The 19,832-nt window shown below is 39.4% G+C and overlaps 1 protein-coding gene across 2 annotated transcripts in view; it reads right to left on the bottom strand.

Annotated features, from left to right (window-relative positions):
* Window positions 1–585: 585 nt before the first annotated feature.
* The window catches only part of CYSLTR2 (cysteinyl leukotriene receptor 2), a 51,796-nt gene continuing 32,549 nt past the window's right edge, over window positions 586–19,832 (bottom strand). For both annotated transcript variants that reach the window (XM_081263334.1, XM_081263335.1), the window contains exon 2: window positions 586–2,399. In XM_081263334.1, the coding sequence (XP_081119460.1) occupies window positions 1,367–2,350 (984 nt within the window). In that variant the 5' untranslated portion in view covers window positions 2,351–2,399 and the 3' untranslated portion in view covers window positions 586–1,366. The remainder of the gene's footprint in view (window positions 2,400–19,832) is intronic.

Raw genomic sequence — 19,832 nt, forward strand, 5'->3', positions numbered from 1 at the left:
GTGAAGTGCCTGGCACAGTCTGCCTGGCACGGGGAGGGCACTCAGCTGTCGGCAGTGCAGTGTCCTTGGTAGTGGTTGTTGGTAGTGGTTGGCAGGATCCTTAGCCTGGTTTCTGTGGACAGAAAGGATCTCCTCCCACGTCCGGTACTTTTGTTTCCACTCTCTGCTCATGTCCTGCTAAAGCATAAACAGGACTTCAGGGGTGCAGCAGCCTTTGCACCTGACTTTCCACTCCTCCCTTTCCCTGAGTGCCCAATCCAAACCCTTAGCATCACCTCCTTTATTTTGGCTCCCAATCCAGTGGACCCACAGCGGGAGTAGTGATTGCAGTGACATCAGTCCAAACCCAGGTCTCAAAGTAAAACAGATACGTGTCCATGACCCTGCCTTCTCGCCTATTCCATGCCTAATTTCTCCACCCTCTACACAGTGCCCCGGCTCCCCCTCCTACTCCTCCTGTCCTTCCTAACCCCAGAGCAAGAAAGAGGCCAGGGAAACATTCCTTGTGCCTTCATTGTGCAAGAACCCTTCTCCCAGGGCAAAATGAAATTCCTCTTTCCCCCACTTGTCATCAGCTCTCTCTGACCTCAATCCTTCCCCTGCTTCTCTCTCACTGTCCTAGTTTGGGGCCTTGGTAACTGCTTTGTTACAGGACATCCTTTCTCTTCACAATATCTTAGCCTGAGTCCCTTCCCCCGCCCCCTCTGGTACCCAGGATTGAACCCAGGGATGCTTAACCACTGAGCCACATCCCCAGACCTTTTTCTATTTTATTTAGAGACAGGGTCTCGCTGAGTTGCTAAATGCCTCATTAAGTTACTGAGGCTGGTTTTGAACTCAACAATCCTCCTGCCTCAGCCTCTGGAGCCACTGGGATTACAGGCGTGCACCACCATACCCAGCCTCTGCCTGAATTTTAGGATGCACTTCTTCTCTGGGGATGCACTTGTGATGTACTGGGGCCTCTGGTATATCTGTAATGGGCTGTATCTCAAAGATTAATAGGGACGGGGAACTGGATATGCTGGGGAAGTTAGACAATTAAAAATGTAGAATGCCTGATGGGCCAGAGATCTGGATACAGAATCTGATGGAAAGCCGGCTCCACTGTGCTTGACATTTTCCCCCAGTCTGAGATTTCAGCATTTAAGACTCTACTGGGGGGTTTCTCCTCCTACATCATTTAGACTCAGCCACTGAAACTACACCCAATGAAATGTCCTAAGTAGGTCTTATTAACAAAGGTCATGGTTAATAAGACGTGGACATCAACATTTGTCAAGAGTGACGCAATGACAATGTCATCTGGATGCTGAGTGAATGAAGGTGGACACAATGGTACGTGAAGGAGCCTCATCTGAGGACCTTACACCCTCGTTTCCGTTTTCAGCCACGCACAAACAGGAGAGCTGCACTTTGTCGTTGCCCTCTGTATATGTTCTTTTCTGAACACAGCCCTTAATTTATCCTTGAAATTCTCCCCAGCAAAGTAATAGAGGAAAGGATTGAAGCAGGTGTTGGCTGCCGCCAAGGCCAATGTGATGACCACGGCTTTGTGCAGCCCGTCCCCGCACTCCTTCTCATCCCAGGTGACCAGGTGGAGGGTCCTCAACGAGTGATAAGGCAGGAAACACAGGAGGAAGATGATCAAGGTGATGATGATGGTGATCATAGCCTTCCTGTGAGAAGCCCGCAGACCCAATTCCGAGAGCTTCACCTTCGACAGGACCCGGATGATCAGCAGGTAAGAGATGGTGAGTGTGAAGAACGGCAGCAGGAAGCCCACCACCAAGGCAACGTAGTTCATGATCAGCAGATTGTTAATTTTTTGGGGATCCAGATCCAAGCATGATATGAGCTCGCCCTTTGGCTCGGAGCCTCTCTTCAGCAGCATTCCTGAGGCAATCATGATAAAGAGCCATATGATCCCACAGAGGATCCAAGCCGTCCTGAAGCTGGTGACGTGGAGAAGCCGGAAGGGGTGAACGGTGGCTAGGAAACGCACAACGCTGAGCACCGTCAGGAAATAAATGCTGGTGTACATGTTGACGTACAAGGAGTATGACATAATTCTGCAGGTCAGGTCCCCAAATATCCAGTTGGAGCCTCTGAAATAGTAGTCAGCCCTGAAGGGCAGAGTACTTGTGAACAGGAGATCGGAAATGGCCAGGTTGAGCATGAAGACATTCACAGATGAGGATTTCTTATAAGTCTGCAGGAAAACATATATGGACAAGCCATTTCCCAAGGATCCCCAGACAAATATGATTAGGTAGGCGATGGGGTAAAATTGTCTCTTGAAGGTTTCAGTCGTGCAGTTCCCCATGTCCTGGGTTTCATTTGATGCCATTTCTGATGTGGAGCTGGACAGAAGCCAGAACGTGAGTTTTCTCTCCCAGCTGCGTTAAAAAGGAACAGACACAAAAAGTTACTTTAGGCATTTTCTTTTTCCTTCTTGCTCATCGATTACATCTTTCTGGGTTGTAATGAAACAGAGAGAAATAGTAGATTTTTCTTGAAACTCATATTGAAAAATATTGGTATGTCTTTACAATAGGCTGTATTATATGTCATGATAAGTTTCCTAATGTATAATATAGAGAATAACCATTATTTGGCTGGAGCCTCCAACTTGGGGAACTTTTGGCCTTGTGCTCATGTTGGTATGAGTGCCTCCCTGTGATACTGCAGCCTGAATGCCCTGGACAGCAGATTCCTCATCAGAAATCATGGGAGGCAAAGGGAAATGGCATGGCATTTCTCAAGTGCTTAAAAGACCTTCCAGACTAGAATTCTCAATCAAGCAAAAATATCCCTCAGGCATAAAGGGGAGATAAAAACTTCTCAGATGGCGAGAAAACTAAGGGATTTGTTTTGTTTATTTGTTTGCTTTTTAATCACCAGAACTACACAAAAAGAAAGGGTAAAGGTAGCCCTTTAATCAGGAAGGAATTAAAAACAAGAATAAAACTTAGAGCAATCAGAAAAAGTAGACTTCCCTTCTTAATACACTCCGATGTGGTTTTATATGGATGTAGGGGAATTATTTAAGATAACTATATTATCCATGAGGAAGACTAAAGAGACATAAAGGAAGATCAAGTTTCCTCACTTCATTTGAATGGATAAGATGATGGTGCTAATAGACTGTGATGAGTAAAGTTTGCATAGTGAAACATGTAGATCATCAAGAAAAAAGCTATACGATGAGATGCACTCAAAAACCCTACAGAAAAATAAAAAGGGAATTACAAAAGATTTCAAGTAACCAACATGAAGGCAGAGAAAAGATGGGACAAACAGAAAACATAAAAAAATGGCAAATTTATCCCCAATATCCAATAGTTACATTAAATATAAATGGTCTAAGTATACCAATTAAAAGAGAGATTGGCTGACTGGATTATAAAAAAATATGACCCAACTATCTACTCTCTACAAGAAATTCACCTCAAATAGTGGTATTGGCAGGTTGAAAGTAACAGGAAAGGAAAATACATGTCATTCAAATCAAAGAAAGTTAGGAATGGCTCTATTGGTGTAAGATAAAGTGAACTACAGAGCAAAGCAAGTTATCAGAGACAAAGAGGAGCATTATATAAAGATAAGAGCATTGTCCACCAAGAAGACTCACAAGTTCCAAAAGGTTATTAGTCAAACAAGAATTGCAAGATATGTGGAGCAAAGCTGGCAGAATTGAAAGGAGAATTTAATAAATCCATAATTACAGTTGGTGACCTTAAGGCCCTCACTGAACAATGGATAGAGAAAATAGACAAAAACTCAGCAAGGATACAGAAAAACCGAAAATACCCCTAACCAACAGAATCTATTTGACACTTAGAGAACACAACATCCAACAAGAGCAGGATGCACATTCTCTTGAAGTGACCACGGAACATATACTAAGATAAACCACATCTTGGGATACAAAGCAAATCTCAACGGGTTTAAAGAAATTGAAATCATATAGAATGGGTCCTCTAACCACAATGGAATCAAGCTAGAAACCAACAGCATAAAGGGAGAAAATCTCTCAACACCTGGAAACTAAAAAGAAAATTCTAAATAATCCCTAGGTCAAAGAGAAAGTCTCAAGGCAAATGGAAATAGTTTGAACTCTTTTTTTTTCTATTCATATCCCTTTAATCTCTTTCTTTTGCAGGAAATCTCAAGGGAAGCTAAATAATATATTTAATTGAATAAAAATGAAAGTATAACATAACAAAATTTTTAAGACAGTAAAAGTGATATTAAGAGGAAACTATATAATACTAAATGTATATATTATAAAATAAAAAGTCTCATATCAATAAGGTAAGCTCCACCCCAAGCCAGCCTCAGCAACTTAGCAAGGCCCTGAGCAACATAGTGAGTGCCTGTCTCAAAATAAAACATAAAAAGATAAAGGGATGAGGATGTGGCTCAGTGGTTAAGCACTCCTGGGTTCAATCTCTGTTATCAAAACCAAAACAAAACAAAACAAAAAAACTAAAAGTAAAGCCATAAAAAACAACAAAACAAAACAAAAACTACCACCAACAAAACAAACCCAAAGCAAGGAGGAAATAAAGAGCAGAAGTCATGAAATTAGGAACAAAAATAGCAGAGAAATCAATGAAATGAGGGTTATTTTAAAGATCAATACAATTGGCAAACCTCTAGAAAGTCTGGAAAAAATAGAGCAACAACAAATTACCATTATATGAAACAGGAGATATCACTAAACAGACCCGAGACATGGAAAGAATCCCAACAGAATATTATGAACAACTCTATAAACATAATTCGACAACTTAAATGAGATAGACTAATTCCTCCTAAAATACAAACTGTCCCAGCTTACCCAATGTTAAATCAGTGATTTGAATAGCTCAATAATTATTAAGGGAATTAAAAATTTTTACTTTAATATTCTCAAAAAAGAAATCTCTAGATCCAGATGGTTTCACAAAAGAACTCTATCAACTATTTAAGTAAGAATTAACATCAATTCCACACTTTCTCTTCCAGAAAATAGGGAAAAAAAACAAGATTATTCTAAAATTTGCATGAAAGAATATGCTTTCTATTTATCTTATGAAGTTATTACTACTCTGATACCAAAACCACACAAAGACAATATAAAACAAAACAAAACAAAACCTACAGGTCAATATCCTCTATGAATATAGATGCAACATACACTTAGCAAAATATTAATAAATAAAATCTATCACAGTGTAAAAAGAATTATACACCATGACCAAATGGGATTTATTCCATGGATACAAAACTGATTTGATATTCAAAAATAGTCAAGTAGTCCATACTAACTGGCTAAAGAAGAAAAACCACATTGGTCACATAAATTAATACGAAAAGCATATGACAACATTCAATTCCCATTCATGATCAAATCCCTTAGAAACAGAGTAATAGAGAAGAATTTCCTCAACTTGAGAAAAAAATATATGTATGAAAATTCTACAGGTAATGGAAAAAGACTGAAGTCTTCCCCTCAGATTAGGAACAATACAAGGATGTTCAGTCTCACTGCTCTTATTCAATATAGTGCTGTAAATTCTAACTGGTGAAATAAGGCAAAAAAGAAATAAATATTATACAGATCAGAAAGGAAGAAATACAATACCCTCTAGTTTCAGATGACATAATTGTATATATAGAAAATCTCAAGGGATCTACAAAACGCATGCATAGACACACACACACACACACACACACACACACACACCTTCTAGAACTAATATGTGAATTCAGCAAAATTGTAGAATACACGAGAAACATACAAAAATTAATTATCTTCCCATAATATCAAAAGGGAACACGTAGACCCACTAAAATTACAAATGCAATCCCTTTTTTAAAAAATATTTTTTTCATTGTCAATGGACCTGTATTTTATTTATTTATTCTTATGTGGTGCTGAGAATAGAACCCAGTGCCACACACATGCTAGGCATGTGCTCTGCCACTGAGCCACAACCCCAGCCCACAAATGCAATCCCTTTATACTCACTCAAAAACCAGATGAAATGCTTAGGTATGACGCTAACAAGTCTTGTACAGGACTTTCCTGCTGAAAACTACAAAATGCTGATGAAAGAAAACAAAGTACTAAAGGAACAGAGAAACAGCCCTGTTCATGGATTGGAAGACTCAACAGCATAAATATTGTCAGCCTTCTCCAAATTGATGGAAAGAATTAATGCACATCTCAATAAAATTCCAGTCAGATTTGCTTTTTAGAAATGAACAAGATTATTCTAAAATTTGCATGGAAAGGCAAAGGAACTAGCATAACTAAGACATTTTGAAAAAGAACAAAGCAGGAATAATCCATTTACCTAATTTCAAGACTTATTTTATAGCTACAGTAATCGAGACTATGTGGTACAGGCTGAAGAATAGACAAGAAGATCAATAGAACAGAATAGAAATCCCAGAGATACACTTACACAAATATGCCCAAGTGATTTTTGACAAAGATGAAAAAGGCAATTAACTGGAGAAAAGAGGCTTTCAAAGATGCCGAGCAATAGGATGTTCGTGAGCAAAAGTACAAACCTTGAACTAAACCTCACACCTTAAACAAACATTAATTAAGATGAAACATGAACTTAACGCAAAATGTAAAATTATAAAATATTTAGGGAAAAAAACAGGAGAAAAATCTTTGGAATCTAGAGGTAGGCAGAACCAAAAACATGATCTATAAACAGAAAAATCAACAAATTGGACTTCATCAAGATGAAAACTTTTTGCTCTACAAAAAAGTCCTGTTAAGGGGACACAAACACAAACTATAGATGGTATGAGAATATTTGCAATCTGCATATTTAACAAAAGAATATATGAAGAACTCTCAAAACTTAACAGTTAAAAAATACAGTTAGAGGGCAGGGGATATAGCTCAGTTGACAAGAGTGTTTGCCTTGCATGCATAAGGCCCTGGGTTTGATCCCCAGCACCCCTCCCCCAAATATGATTAGAAAATGTACAAAAGACATAAGGGGACATTTCAGAGAATATACACATAACAGACAAGCACATGAACAATTGATTGATATCACTAAACCTTAGGTAAAAGTAAATTAAAATCACAATGAAATATCACTATGAACCTGTTAGAAAGGCTATCATGTAAAAGAGTGACATCACCATATACAAAGAAACTGGATCACTCATATATTACTGGTGATAATGTAAAATGATACACATACAGTCATTTTGGAAAACAATTCAGCAATTTCTTTAAAACTAAACATGCAACTGCCATATAATCCAATAATTGTGTCCCAAGCATTTACACCAGGGAAATGAAACTTATTTTCAAAAGAAAACCTATCTATGAGTGATTAGAGCAGCTTTATGTGTAGTAGTCCCAAAGTTGAAATACCCAGCTATCCTTCAATGGTTAGACAAACTGTGGTACATATATACCATGGAATATTACTCAGCAATGAAAATAGAACTATTGATGCATAAAATAACTAGAATAAATCTCCAGGGAATTGTGCTGCATGAAAAAAACAAAACAAACAATCTCAAAAGATTACCTGCAGTATGAGTCCATTTATATAACACACTTAGAATGACAAAATTATAGAAATGAGAAGATTAGATCAGTAGTTGCTAGGGATTAAGAAAGCAGCAAGGGTAGGAAGAAAGTGGATGTAGCTATAAAAGGGCAATTTGAGGAATCCTTATAGTAATGGAAATATTCTGTATCATTAATTGTATTAAGGTCAATATCCTGTTTGTGATATTATTCTATAGGTTTACCAGACGTTACCACTGGGGAAAAGGGTACAAGGGATTTCTGTGTCATTTCTTATGCCTGTATGGGAATTTGTAATTATCTCAAAAAGAAAAGATCAATTAAAATTAAAAGTTTAAGTGTGGTTTGAACCAAATATCCTGGGATGGTTGCAGAATTTCATCTAAAAAGAACTGCTCCATAGTTCTTTTGTTAGATCCATAAGGTCCTCCACCCTGCCTCCCCCTCACCCCTGCAACCTGTCCACACTCCATAGTTGCAGAAATAATCTCAGGGAAGTGGGAGAAGACCCTCAGGGGCCCCACCTCAATTAGTAATGAAGGTGTATGCCAGGGGTCCCCGGGTGGGGAACAGTGACAGGAATAGAGTTTCACCAAGATCCACCTGAAGTCCTTGCTGCCTGGAATAAGTGCCCTCCCCTCCAGGTACACCTCTGAGACCCCTGCCCATGGCTGAGAGAAGTTCACCCTGAAAGGAGAGCTAACAGTTTGTGAGAACCTTCAGCGGTGTGTTCATCTCTCCCTCCTAGGAATAAATCTTCTGAAGGTTTTAGTTATGATTGGACCTGTAAATCTGATAAGTTGGAAAATTTGTTTTCTAGCTTCTAACATCTGTTCTATGATCTATTGTCCTGAATGCTGTTTGTCAGGAAGAGGAAAAAATCCATAAGGAATGGAGAAGTAGCAGCTCCCTAAGTCTGCCGTCCATCTGACCCCTGGCTGGGAGTTCAGGAGACGAGCATTCTTTGCACAAACTGTCCTTTGGATAAACTTTGTGTCATCATTTCAAAACTTTAAGAACTTCCTCTGCCTTATCTTTGTGACTGTGAGAACTACTTTATTTCATTTTTTTTTTTTTTTTTTTTTTAGCCCTGATTGGAGACAAGTGACCTTTGCCCAAATTCTAGAGACACAAAGTCCGACAGGAGCCACCTTTACAATCCACTGCAGCGTTGGTGGGCTCTGCTCAACCGGAGACTGCCCTCCTCCAGGGCAGACACCTCTGCCTTCAGTTTCCTCACTGTCACAGGGGTCTCCGTGGTGAGGTCCCTCTGATGGGAACAATTTCACCAGTGACAATCTGAAATTGCAACGGCTACTTCGGGGGACGCTGACATAGACGATTTACATGAGGGACACTTTCAAACCAAAAGTGAAGAGATCTTCATGAGAAGATTGTCTTGTTTACCAAGAGATATTCTTCTTTTTTTTTTTTTCTTTTTTCTTTTTTCGGAGAGATTCTTTTGTTTAGAGTTGGAGACACAGTTGCCACCCTTTATGTCCCTTCTTTGGGGATTATTAAGTGCTGACTTTTCAATTATGTTAATTGATAAAGTTGCCAAAGACCTAAATCATTTTTGAAAAATATTTATTTTTTAGTTGTAGGTGGACACAATACCTTTATTCTATCTTTTCATGGTACAGAGGATCAAACCCAGTGCCTCACGCATGCTAGGTGAGCGCTCTACCTCTGAGCCACAACCCCAGCCCCTTAAATCATTTTTAATACAAGTTTTTTTGTGTGTTATCTTTGTAATTTGCTCTTCTCTAGATAACTTTATTCCCTCTCTTTTAGGAGGAAGCATAATTAGGCTTTTTCAGTGCTAATTGTCGTTTTCATCTGAAGCAGGCTCCTCTTTTTCTCTATTCCGCTTCCCCTCTGTTCTCCTGTCCTAGGAAATTAATGGTCACCTTACCAAAGAGTCCTTCACTTTTTATGTGCACATTCTTAGAAGATCCAGATAACCAGTCAAAATGTCTGGAAAAAAAAAAAAAGAGTTATTAAACTTTGTATCTTTCTGTGGAGCTTGAAAGTATATTTGCATGAGAGTCTTCATTATTGTAAGAAAAGAAAAAAAAAGCATGATCTTCAAGTTAAAAGAAGTATAATTTTTTGCCATGAGTCACAGTCTTCAGAAAATTACCTTACTATGAAAATTAATAACAGCACAGTATTTTGATTTGGACAAGGCCAGGGTTGAAATTCTTATGATTAAACTGGATTTCCTACATTGGTTGTATGCTTCTACTATTTTCATAACTTATTTAAAACTAATATTATACATATAAAAATTATATTAATACTAATGAATGCCCTTTCAAAGGTTTAATTTTATGAAATTCTTACAATGTGATAAGTCATGAGGATTTAATGTGTTAGCTAAAATTCTATTTCCTGATCCTTAACTAACTTTAAGGTTTTAGACAAAGGGTTAATTAAAAAGTTTGCCTAGGTGATTTCTAAATAAGGAAAAGATACAAATACTGATTATTAAGATCGTTTTTAACTTTATTTTTTTTTAATGGCAATAGACCAACAAAATAAGCAGAAGCCTTTGAATGATAGTACATGTTTATACATCAAAATTGCTTAAATTGTATGAAATAAATGTTACTAGACATCATCTAAACCATTTCTCTGTGTGTGTAGAAAAGGAAGGTTGACAACTTGGGTGAAAGATGATTATTAATATAAATGGTTAATTCAGAGTGCTATGATTTGAATATGGATAGTAACCCCCAAAGGTTCATGGTCTTGTTCCACAGGGTGGGGCTATTGAGAGGTGCCACAGACTTTTAGGAGACAGGGACTAATGGTGGATCCTTAAGTCACAGGGGACCAGCCCTTGGAAGGGGATTGTAAACCCTGATCTCGTCTTCCTCTTTTTTTTTTCCTTACTGGCTGATGAGATGAGCAATTCACTCTACCATGTACTCCTCTCTCAATATTCTGAGACCCAAATCAGCCATTTAATCATGGACTGGAACCACCAAAATAAATCTTTTCTCTTATTATAAGGTAATTGCCTTAAGTATTTTATTATGGTAATGGAAAGGTGACTAATATACAAAGAAATATAAATATACATACAGGATAATGAATATGATTTTCTGGTTAATTAGGAACTTTAATAAAGTTGAAACTGTTTATAGAGATAGTAAATTTAATATGTCACACATTGATTTATTTAATAGATTTAATTTAAAAGCTGTAGTTAACACTTCAAATTCATTACTTATTTGTTTACTTATATATCTGTGTGTGCCTAAATTGATACATGTAGAGGCATATTAATAGAGTCTTTATTGCGGGTTATTAATGAATAATGTACAAAAAGTAAAATTAGAATTTAGGTCTTTTAAAATATAAAATGATTAAGTTTTTATGTCCGTGTGAATAAAGGTTTCTTTTCAACATAAAATACTGTTAACTTTCAATCCTCTTGACATAGTTTTAAATCGTTTTTAAAAAGATTTCTTGCTTTAACAAAAACAAAAATTCCTGTTAACTATTGTTAAATCTGTGTTTTCACAATGTTGCCTATAGTTATTTCTTACCCTAGACATATATGCCTTGTATCTGTGTCCTTGAGAAACTATTCTTGATTCTTTTATTCACAAATTCAGGGCCCCAAATTGGAATAATCAAGCTATTTGGAGCCTTAACTATCTTTGAGTTTATTACAATGGTCACTAACAAAGATTTTCTTCTTTACCTTATGACAAAAAGGACAAAAGGGACAATTAGAAATCTAAATATCCTTTGACACTTAAAAGTATTAAACTATTACAAGCTGGGTTCAGTGGCACATGTGTATAATCCTAAATACTCCAGAAGTTGAGGCAAGAGAACCACAAGTTCAAGGCCTGCCTGGGCAACTTAGCAAAATCCTATCTATCTAAAATATATATATATAAATTAAAGGGTTGGGGATGTATCTCAGTGGTAGAATGTCCTGAGTCCAGGGAAAAAAGTAAAAGAAAGATGATTCTGGATTACTTAGTCACCCAGTCTCTCATGAAGTTTTATTATTCATGAAACATCAGCATGCGTTGCCAACACTCTAAACCTAGTGATCGTCCTTTCCTCATCTGTAGAAAAATGTGCCTATGATTGGGTACCTCTGTGAGGGAACTATCCATACCTTACAGGAAACTTCTAGAGTGTCTTTGGATTCCTCTGACTTAACTTTGATGTTGGTTCATACTAAAACACAAAAGCTAGGAATTGTCACGTAGGTCATGCTATTGTTGACGTTTCCCTTGAAATATAGCTTTTCCTATAAATAAAATAAGTTCCAATGGCTAAATCAATTGCCCTCCCACAGACCTGCCAGCTGACAAAAGATAAAAGAAAACATACTGATTTAAGGTGCGTGAATTTAGATGAGTCAGTCCATGGATTCAAAACACTTTAGAAATAAAAAGATCTCTTGAGACTACAAAAAAAAAATAAACAACAAAAAAACTCTCTAAAATAGACGATGGATTAAGGAACCTTGAGCTACGTGCCATTACCCAGGGAGAGAGCCATAATGAAAATAAAGTTTAGCAAAGCTTCTTCATGATATTACTACAAGAGCAGAAATAAACTGACAATGATCTTAAACCAACATTCAAGGGATGATTAAAGGGTATTTCCCAGGATGTCCCAATGCATGCCCTGCCCAGATTGGCACAATCATGCTAAGGCTAGAGAAGTAAAACATGATGACCCACGGCTGGAGACCACTTTGAACTTTTCCTACAGGCCTATGAAGATGTTCTGGTTATTGTCGTCTATTCTCAGAATGTACTAAGGCTTTTCTTTGCTGGAGCGCCCATGTCTATGATGGTATAAAACTTTTGTTTCATTTTGTTTTCCCAATTTGGGAAATTCCAGCTCTCCTCTCCAGGAAGAGAGGCAGACACACATTTCACTGGTACAATTAATAAAGAACAGTAAAGTTTTACCTTCTACATGGAAACTTCTCTGTCCTTATCATCCACAAACACCACGAAAAAAGTGATGAGGACTAAAGGAATTCGAAAGCCCTCAAATGACCAAGGGCCACTGGATTCCATTGGCCTGACCACGGTGAGCTCAGCCTCCTGCAGGTCAAGCACATTATCTCCTTCTGGGACAGAAGAGGCTGCCCCGTGTATTCAGGATTACTTCTAGTCCTCGATTCTGTCCTATTACAATCTGAGGGGAAGATTGCCAGGAAGCTCTAGTTTCAAAATAGCCCCCTAAGCAGCCTCTGTGTGATCTGAACCCAAGACTTTTGTTGTTTTGGAAAAGACAACAGAAAAAAAAAGCCCTTAGACCCTGATGGAAAGAACATCACTGGGTATTGTTATAAAGGCACAGCACAAAGACTCCAAAAGTTTAACCCTGGCTTCATGTCTCCAGCTAAAACCATGTATCCAAACACTGCATCCCAACTACTGGAAGACTGTTCCTTTAAGAGTCCTCAAGCTTAAGATTTTTTAGAAATTCCTCAGAAGCTGTTAATTTACAGTAATTTGCCTCCTGTCCAAAACAGCGTGACAACTTACTAACTACAGAAACAGCTTTTGACGGGGAGTGGGGAGAATGACTTTTCTGGCTTTTTAGCACGCTGTTTTCTTTCCTTTTCTCTGCTTTCTTGTCTGTCATGGTACCTGGGCCACCTCCCTTAACTGGCATAATGTCCCTTATCTTCATCCTACCCCTTTTGACTCAAGTGGTCTTTTGCCACTTTAGGAAACAAACAAAGCCCCCCATCAACCAAAGACTTCTCTGCTGAGGTCTTTATAAACCTATCAGCAAAACCTAACCCTGCAGGAATGGGGACAAAGTTTTGGCCTCTCCTGGATAAAAACAGTCACTCCATTTCCCTGAGGGACATTCCAGACTGCATGCTGATGTTTCATGAATAATAAAACTTCATGAGAGACTGGGTGACTAAGTAATCCAGAATCATCTTTCTTTTACTTTTTTCCCTGGACTCAGGACATTCTACCACTGAGATACATCCCCAACCCTTTAATTTATATATATATTTTAGATAGATAGGATTTTGCTAAGTTGCCCAGGCAGGCCTTGAACTTGTGGTTCTCTTGCCTCAACTTCTGGAGTATTTAGGATTATACACATGTGCCACTGAACCCAGCTTGTAATAGTTTAATACTTTTAAATGTCAAAGGATATTTAGATTTCTAATTGTCCCTTTTGTCCTTTTTGTCATAAGATCTGACTCCTCTGAAGGAACCTGTCCTTCTCAAGTGACACCCCCTCCGACAACCAAAGACCAAACTGAGTCTGTTGTGATCCATGATTATTTTTTTTTAAAAATTATTTTTTTAGTTGTAGTTGGACCCAATGCCTTTATTTTATTTATTTATTTGTATGTGGTACTAAGGATCAAACCCATGCTAGACAAACACTCTACCGCTGAGCCACAACCCCAGCCCGAGTGATCCATGATTCTTTTTTTTTTAATATTTATTTTTAGTTATAGGTGGACACAATATCTTTATTTTATTTTTATGTGGTGCTGAGGATCTAACCCAGTGCCTCATGCATGTTAGGTGAGCGCTCCACCTTTGAGCCACATCCCCAGCCCGATCCATGATTCTTAAATGCCCATTATCAATCCAGTGTGCCCTACTAGGACAGTCCTTATAGAACATCAGGCTTACTCCTGCCTGTCACACATGAACTTATCTGTGTATTCAGGATAATTGTTAGAGAATTTAAGATATTTTAAACAATCATCCCTTCAGTGAATCATGTTTTCCCTAAAAGAATCCATAGACGTCTTCAAGGCAAGCTCAGGCTCCTTGAGAGCACTTGTGGAGGGTGACCTGACTCCTGGACCTGCAGGCCTTGCGAGCAATAACAACCACAGCTGGGATCACGCAAGTGGAAAGGACCATCCAAAATTTGTCTCTGAGCCAGGAAAGTCACGAATTATACAACTTCCACTCCGGAAGCCCAGTTTTAAATTTATATCCATTAGGCAGAGTTGTCATGGATAATCACTTTGTCCCTAATTTCTTCTTAGCTAACCAAAGAGAAATTTATGTTAGAGTAAACACTCTGGCTGCACCTGCATAAATACTACACGACAGTCTAACTCAGGGGCAAGAACCTCCTGCATGTCTAGAAAACAGCAGGCAGATTTGAGGAACATATTTTAATTTGTTGGGTATAAAAATTTCAGAATCTGGGTCCTCATCTTCAGAATCTGTTACAAGAACTAATAACCATGTTTGTTTTCTGAAAAGTCCTGTTTCCCTGAATTCTATCCCCAAATTACCTAACACGTGCACAAATCCTATGATAATTCCTGTCTAATGCTCTTTTTCTAAGACATCTGTTTTCAGTTATTTTAATTTAGAGTCTTTAAGTTGGAGTGCACCCTTTCAATGATTAGGAAAGACACAAAAGAGAAATAAAGATTTTTCTTATTAGATTCTGGAGGTCAAGCACAGGGAGGTCAGGAAGTACAGGTGGGGAAAGAGAGGGACCACTGGCCAATGTCTTTATTGGATCCTGGGCTTCCTGTGGGGAGTTCTCATTGGTGGATTTAAAGCAAGCAGACATGAGTTCCAGGAACAACACTGTGAGTAAGGTTGTCCTTGTGACATGTCTTCACAGTCCATATGGAACATGGTCAGCAAGGCCAGTCAGAAGGAAACGTTAGCTATCCTATAGGAAGGGGGTCCCTAGAGGTGGTTGCATAAGGCAGTTATCTGGATTGAGCACATTGAGGACCTGGGGGATGGAGTGGAGATCTGCAAACAGTGGCAAGGGTGACTGAGTCCTGGTTTTGGTATAAATAAGTTAAGCTTGTATTTTAAAGGGATGTTTAGGCAACATAAAATTATAAGAATTCACTGTACCAATGGTGTGCATTCTCCCCAGATGTAAGTTCATACACCAACTTCGTACAATTATAGTCTTGTCTTAATGGCCTTTCTCTAGAAGACATTATCCCTGAGAAGCCAAATAATGTCAAAAAAAGGTACTGTACAGCATTAATTTACCCTGCCCAAATAGATGGTTTGTAAATGTATTTCTGATGCAGCAAGAATGTTTTTCACTTGTTCTTCAGAGAAGATGGGACTCACAAACATGGTCAATGTGAAAATGATGTAATAAAAGAGAGAGTTTACTTTTTTTCCCCTTTCATTGAGCACTTTCCAAGGTATCTTCCATAGAACATGGATTCCACAAGATGCTTTGAAAAGAAAAAGCTTCCATAATCAACGCAGCTTGAAAAACACAGCCAGCTCTAATATCCCTCTCTTAGAGATTCATAATGCATTGGAAAGGCTCTTTGGGATCCCACAGAAAAAGATTTGCATAGAGTTTCCCTCCCCAACTTTTTTTGACAGTGAAAACTCTTTTGCACATTAACAGATTCTAACTCCCTGTAATTTATCTAGAATATGATTTTGTTGAATGAGAAAGGGAGCCCCCTCCTGATGGACCAGATCAACTAGCAAGGGAGTGGGAGCATGTGGGGTTAAAGTTATTTGGAATCAGGGAGCCTAAGCGTTTATTCTTGAATAAATTAGCATTTTGGAGCACCCTTACTTCCTTTGTGAAATGGAGATTGTACTTGGTTCCTAGGGCTACCTTAGCAAAGTACCACAAACTGGGTGGCCTAAACCAACAGAACTTTACTTTCTCAGAGTTCTGGGGGCTACCAGCCTGAAATTAAGTTGCAAGTATGGCCAGTCTTCCTCCTAAAGGCTCAAGGGAAGAATTCTTCCTTGCCTAGAGTTCTTCTAGCTTCTGCTAGTTACCAGCAATCCTTGGCATTCCTTGGCTTACAGACATTCTGCTCCAAACTCATGTCTCATCACATGGTGCTTTTCTTCTGTGTCTTCACATTATCTTCCCACTGTGAGTGTCTGCACCTCTGTGTCTTCTCTTAAGAACACTCACCATGTTGATCTCAGGACTCATCTCACCCAGTATGACCTCATTCTAACCTTACATCTGCCAAGAACCTGTTTCCAAATAAAGTCACATTCATAGGCACCTGAGGTTAAGACTTGAACATATCATTTGGTGGGACATGATTCAATCCATCTTATAGAGTGGCCATAAGTGTTATATGAGACAGTGTGTGTGCCACGTAGGGTACTTGGCACAGGGCAATTGCTCCCTCACTGCTCCAGACTCATGAATGAATGTAGAGATGATCTGACTTCAACTTCTATCATCCCATTGGCCATCATCGATGAGGAGATGAAATGAACTCTCCCATTCACATGAGGTGTGAAAAGATAACTCCTGTTGGTGTCTCTTAAAAAGGCCCACTCTACGGGAAAACTGACTACTCTCAGATTATTCTGACATGTCTATAATGAAAATCTCTCAAGACAACATCACTCCATGACCCTGATCTATTCCTTCCAGAGAATAATTTGATATTGGAACCAGGTATAAACTTCTGTAAGAAGTTTATATCTAAGAAGCTGAGAAGGGTCTGGAACAGTAGAATAGACTTGAAAGCAATCGAAGCTTCAAAGTCTTTAACCATGAAGACACCATTGCTCTGTCTAAAGTCCAGCAGGACTTGGGTTAAGGTAAGAAGGGAAGCTGGAGAGTGACCCAGCCCTGGACTCCTCCCCTGGGAGGAGGCCTGGTCAGTACAAGCAGGCCCTGAGTCCTAGGGAGCATGTTAGGTAAAGTCTTGGGCACAGAGGTGGCTCAGGCCAGGGATGCTGGGACGGAGGGCCATATACCCTAATGAGTTGGGAACCAAATCTCAGGAATGAGAGGAAAGCCTAATTTTAGAATCAAGGCATAAGATCAGAAGCGGATCATCACTGAGGGTAACACTGAGTCCCAGAGCTGTTTTGATTCCTTGGCTTGAGGTTGGGGTTGGTGCTGGGCCTCACAGGGCCTACCTGGGTCGGGTGGGATGAGGTGACAGCTGCCAAGCAGCCCCTGTTGGAGGGAGAGGATAACCAAAGAGGCTGAGGGTTTTGATACCAGGAACATCTTAATTTCCTGGAAAGTTAAAGAGAGAAAACACAGAATCACCCTTCCTAGAAATATCATGTGGTTAAAGGACACCTGCAGAAATAGGGCCAGCCCAGATTCAAAACTGCATGTAGCTCCACATTTTTTCTTGAGAAACCTTTAAGATATTTTGATTGTTTTTTTTTCCTGTCTATGTAAAATACATGTGACTATGTCACACCGTAACCATTCCCTAGCCAGTAAAACAAACAAACAACAACAACAACAACAACAACAAAAAACCTTAAAAATAAAAAGGAAGAAAACCTCCCTATTAGATGTAACTGTAAAAATCAGTCAACCAGACAATTAAGTATGCAAGAGGAATCTAATAAATATATGAAGAGGTAAATTCAAGGGAAACTGGAAAATAATTGGGTCATGTAATTTCCACTGCCTTAATGGGGCAGGATTGAGCATGGGCACAGCTTCCAGTACTGAGAGGAGGCTCAGAATCAAACAAGAGTTAAGGCTTGCTCTCCTGCAGCTTTACTATAGTGGAACAACAAAGAAGAAACAGGGAACAGCAGTAGCAGGTAGAGATTTCATATTTGAGTACTGAAGAAAACCCACACACAGGTTTTCAGTGACCAGTTAAAAGCTGATGGGGATAAATAGCTTACATTGATATTTTGCATATTTTCCTGGTCATAGCAAAGAAATTATTTTTATTTTTATTTATGAAAAAATATCTTTGATATATTTTCCTGGGATTGTTAGACCTTGGCACAGAGACCTCCCTGACTATGGACAGTCACCTTGCATTCACCAGGTGTGTTCACCTTCAGTCCTTACATATACACTGTGTCCTGCCTACAGAGCCCTAAAGGACCAAAGTGCTCAGACACAAACATATAGCAGCAACACATTGACTCAGAACAGTAGCAAGCAAGGTGCAATTAGACACTCAGCTACCCTGACCTGATATATTATCTCCTAAAGAGCAGATGATCTTCTCAGAATGGATGTTGGTGCAATGTGCATTGTCTTTATAAGAAACTATTGATGTGATTTTGTGTAGAGTGGCCCTGAGCAAGAGGACAGCAACATCTAACCTGTCAGAGGGTATATTTCCCATGCTAGAAGCCTCTTAGTTGATATTGAGTGCTATTCTGAGTACTGGATGGGCTAAATGTAGAAATCTAGGGAAAAGGGGAGTTAAGGGTCCTCCTGGATATTTTGACCTCTTGACCACTGTCTCTGAGACTATTAACTTCCACATTGAAAATCCTCCCAGTGAACTGACATCAGGACCCTTGGCTGCCTGGTTGTATCAGCCCCCAGCACTGCTCCCCACTTCAAACTGTCCAGTCTCCCCCCAAGGGCTCTGGGAAGTGCACTTTCTCCATCAGCCCACCCCCACCTCCAGCCACAGATACTTGTCATTCAACAAGAGCAATTGTGTTCTCTCTAGCCAGACATTCTGCCAAGCTCCTTGTGTGAATGAACTCAATTAATCCTCAAATAGCCCTTAGTACTCTTATTTGGTAACTGCTCTAGGTGTTCTGATTTTATCATATCAGAGTTGAGAAGACCAAAGTGCAGGACATGGAGTTGCTTATGTTCTCAAGGTCACTGTTGGTCATGGGATGGGGCTTGAAGCCAGCTGTAAGCTCTGAGCCACAACACCAAGTGTGTCTCATGGAGCTGCAGAATTCTGGGCTCTGTGTACATGACAGTGAAGAAAACACAATCTCTAACCTATAGAAACTTCCATCGTGGTGAATGACTTGGACAGGTTAAAAGACAAAGGTCGAAATGAGAAGGACCATGAGAAAGAGATGTAGAGGGGGTGAGAGTGCATAGGGAAGGAGGCAGCCATCCTGGGGGGATAAAGAAGAGTTTCCTTGAGGTTCCAAGGAAAGAGGTTCAAGGATTCCAAGCAAAGAAACAAGACATATGCAGACCCATAGCCCAGAGCCCATGGCAGATTTGGGAAGTATGTAGAATACAGTATAGTCTAGGAGAAGCAGGCAAAGAAGGCAAGGTAGAGAATGGTCCAAGAGAGGCCTGTGTCCATACTAAGGAGTTTGGGTTTATCCTGAGGGCAATGAGAGACCCCAAAATCTGGAGAGAAGATCTGTGCTTTAAATAGGTGATCCTGGAAGTAGATGGAGGAAAGTCTGGGGGAGGCAAGCCTGCTTGAAGAGAGATGAGTAGCGGTGTCCTTGCGATGGTCCAGGGCAGATGGTGTGAATTAACCCAAATCAGATTGTAAGGTATACAGGAGTAACAGCTGGCCCCACGGTGGATGGGCTAGATGTGG

The sequence above is a fragment of the Spermophilus citellus genome (assembly GCF_964194105.1).
Source record: "Spermophilus citellus genome assembly, chromosome: 1".
Lineage (NCBI taxonomy): Eukaryota > Metazoa > Chordata > Mammalia > Rodentia > Sciuridae > Spermophilus > Spermophilus citellus.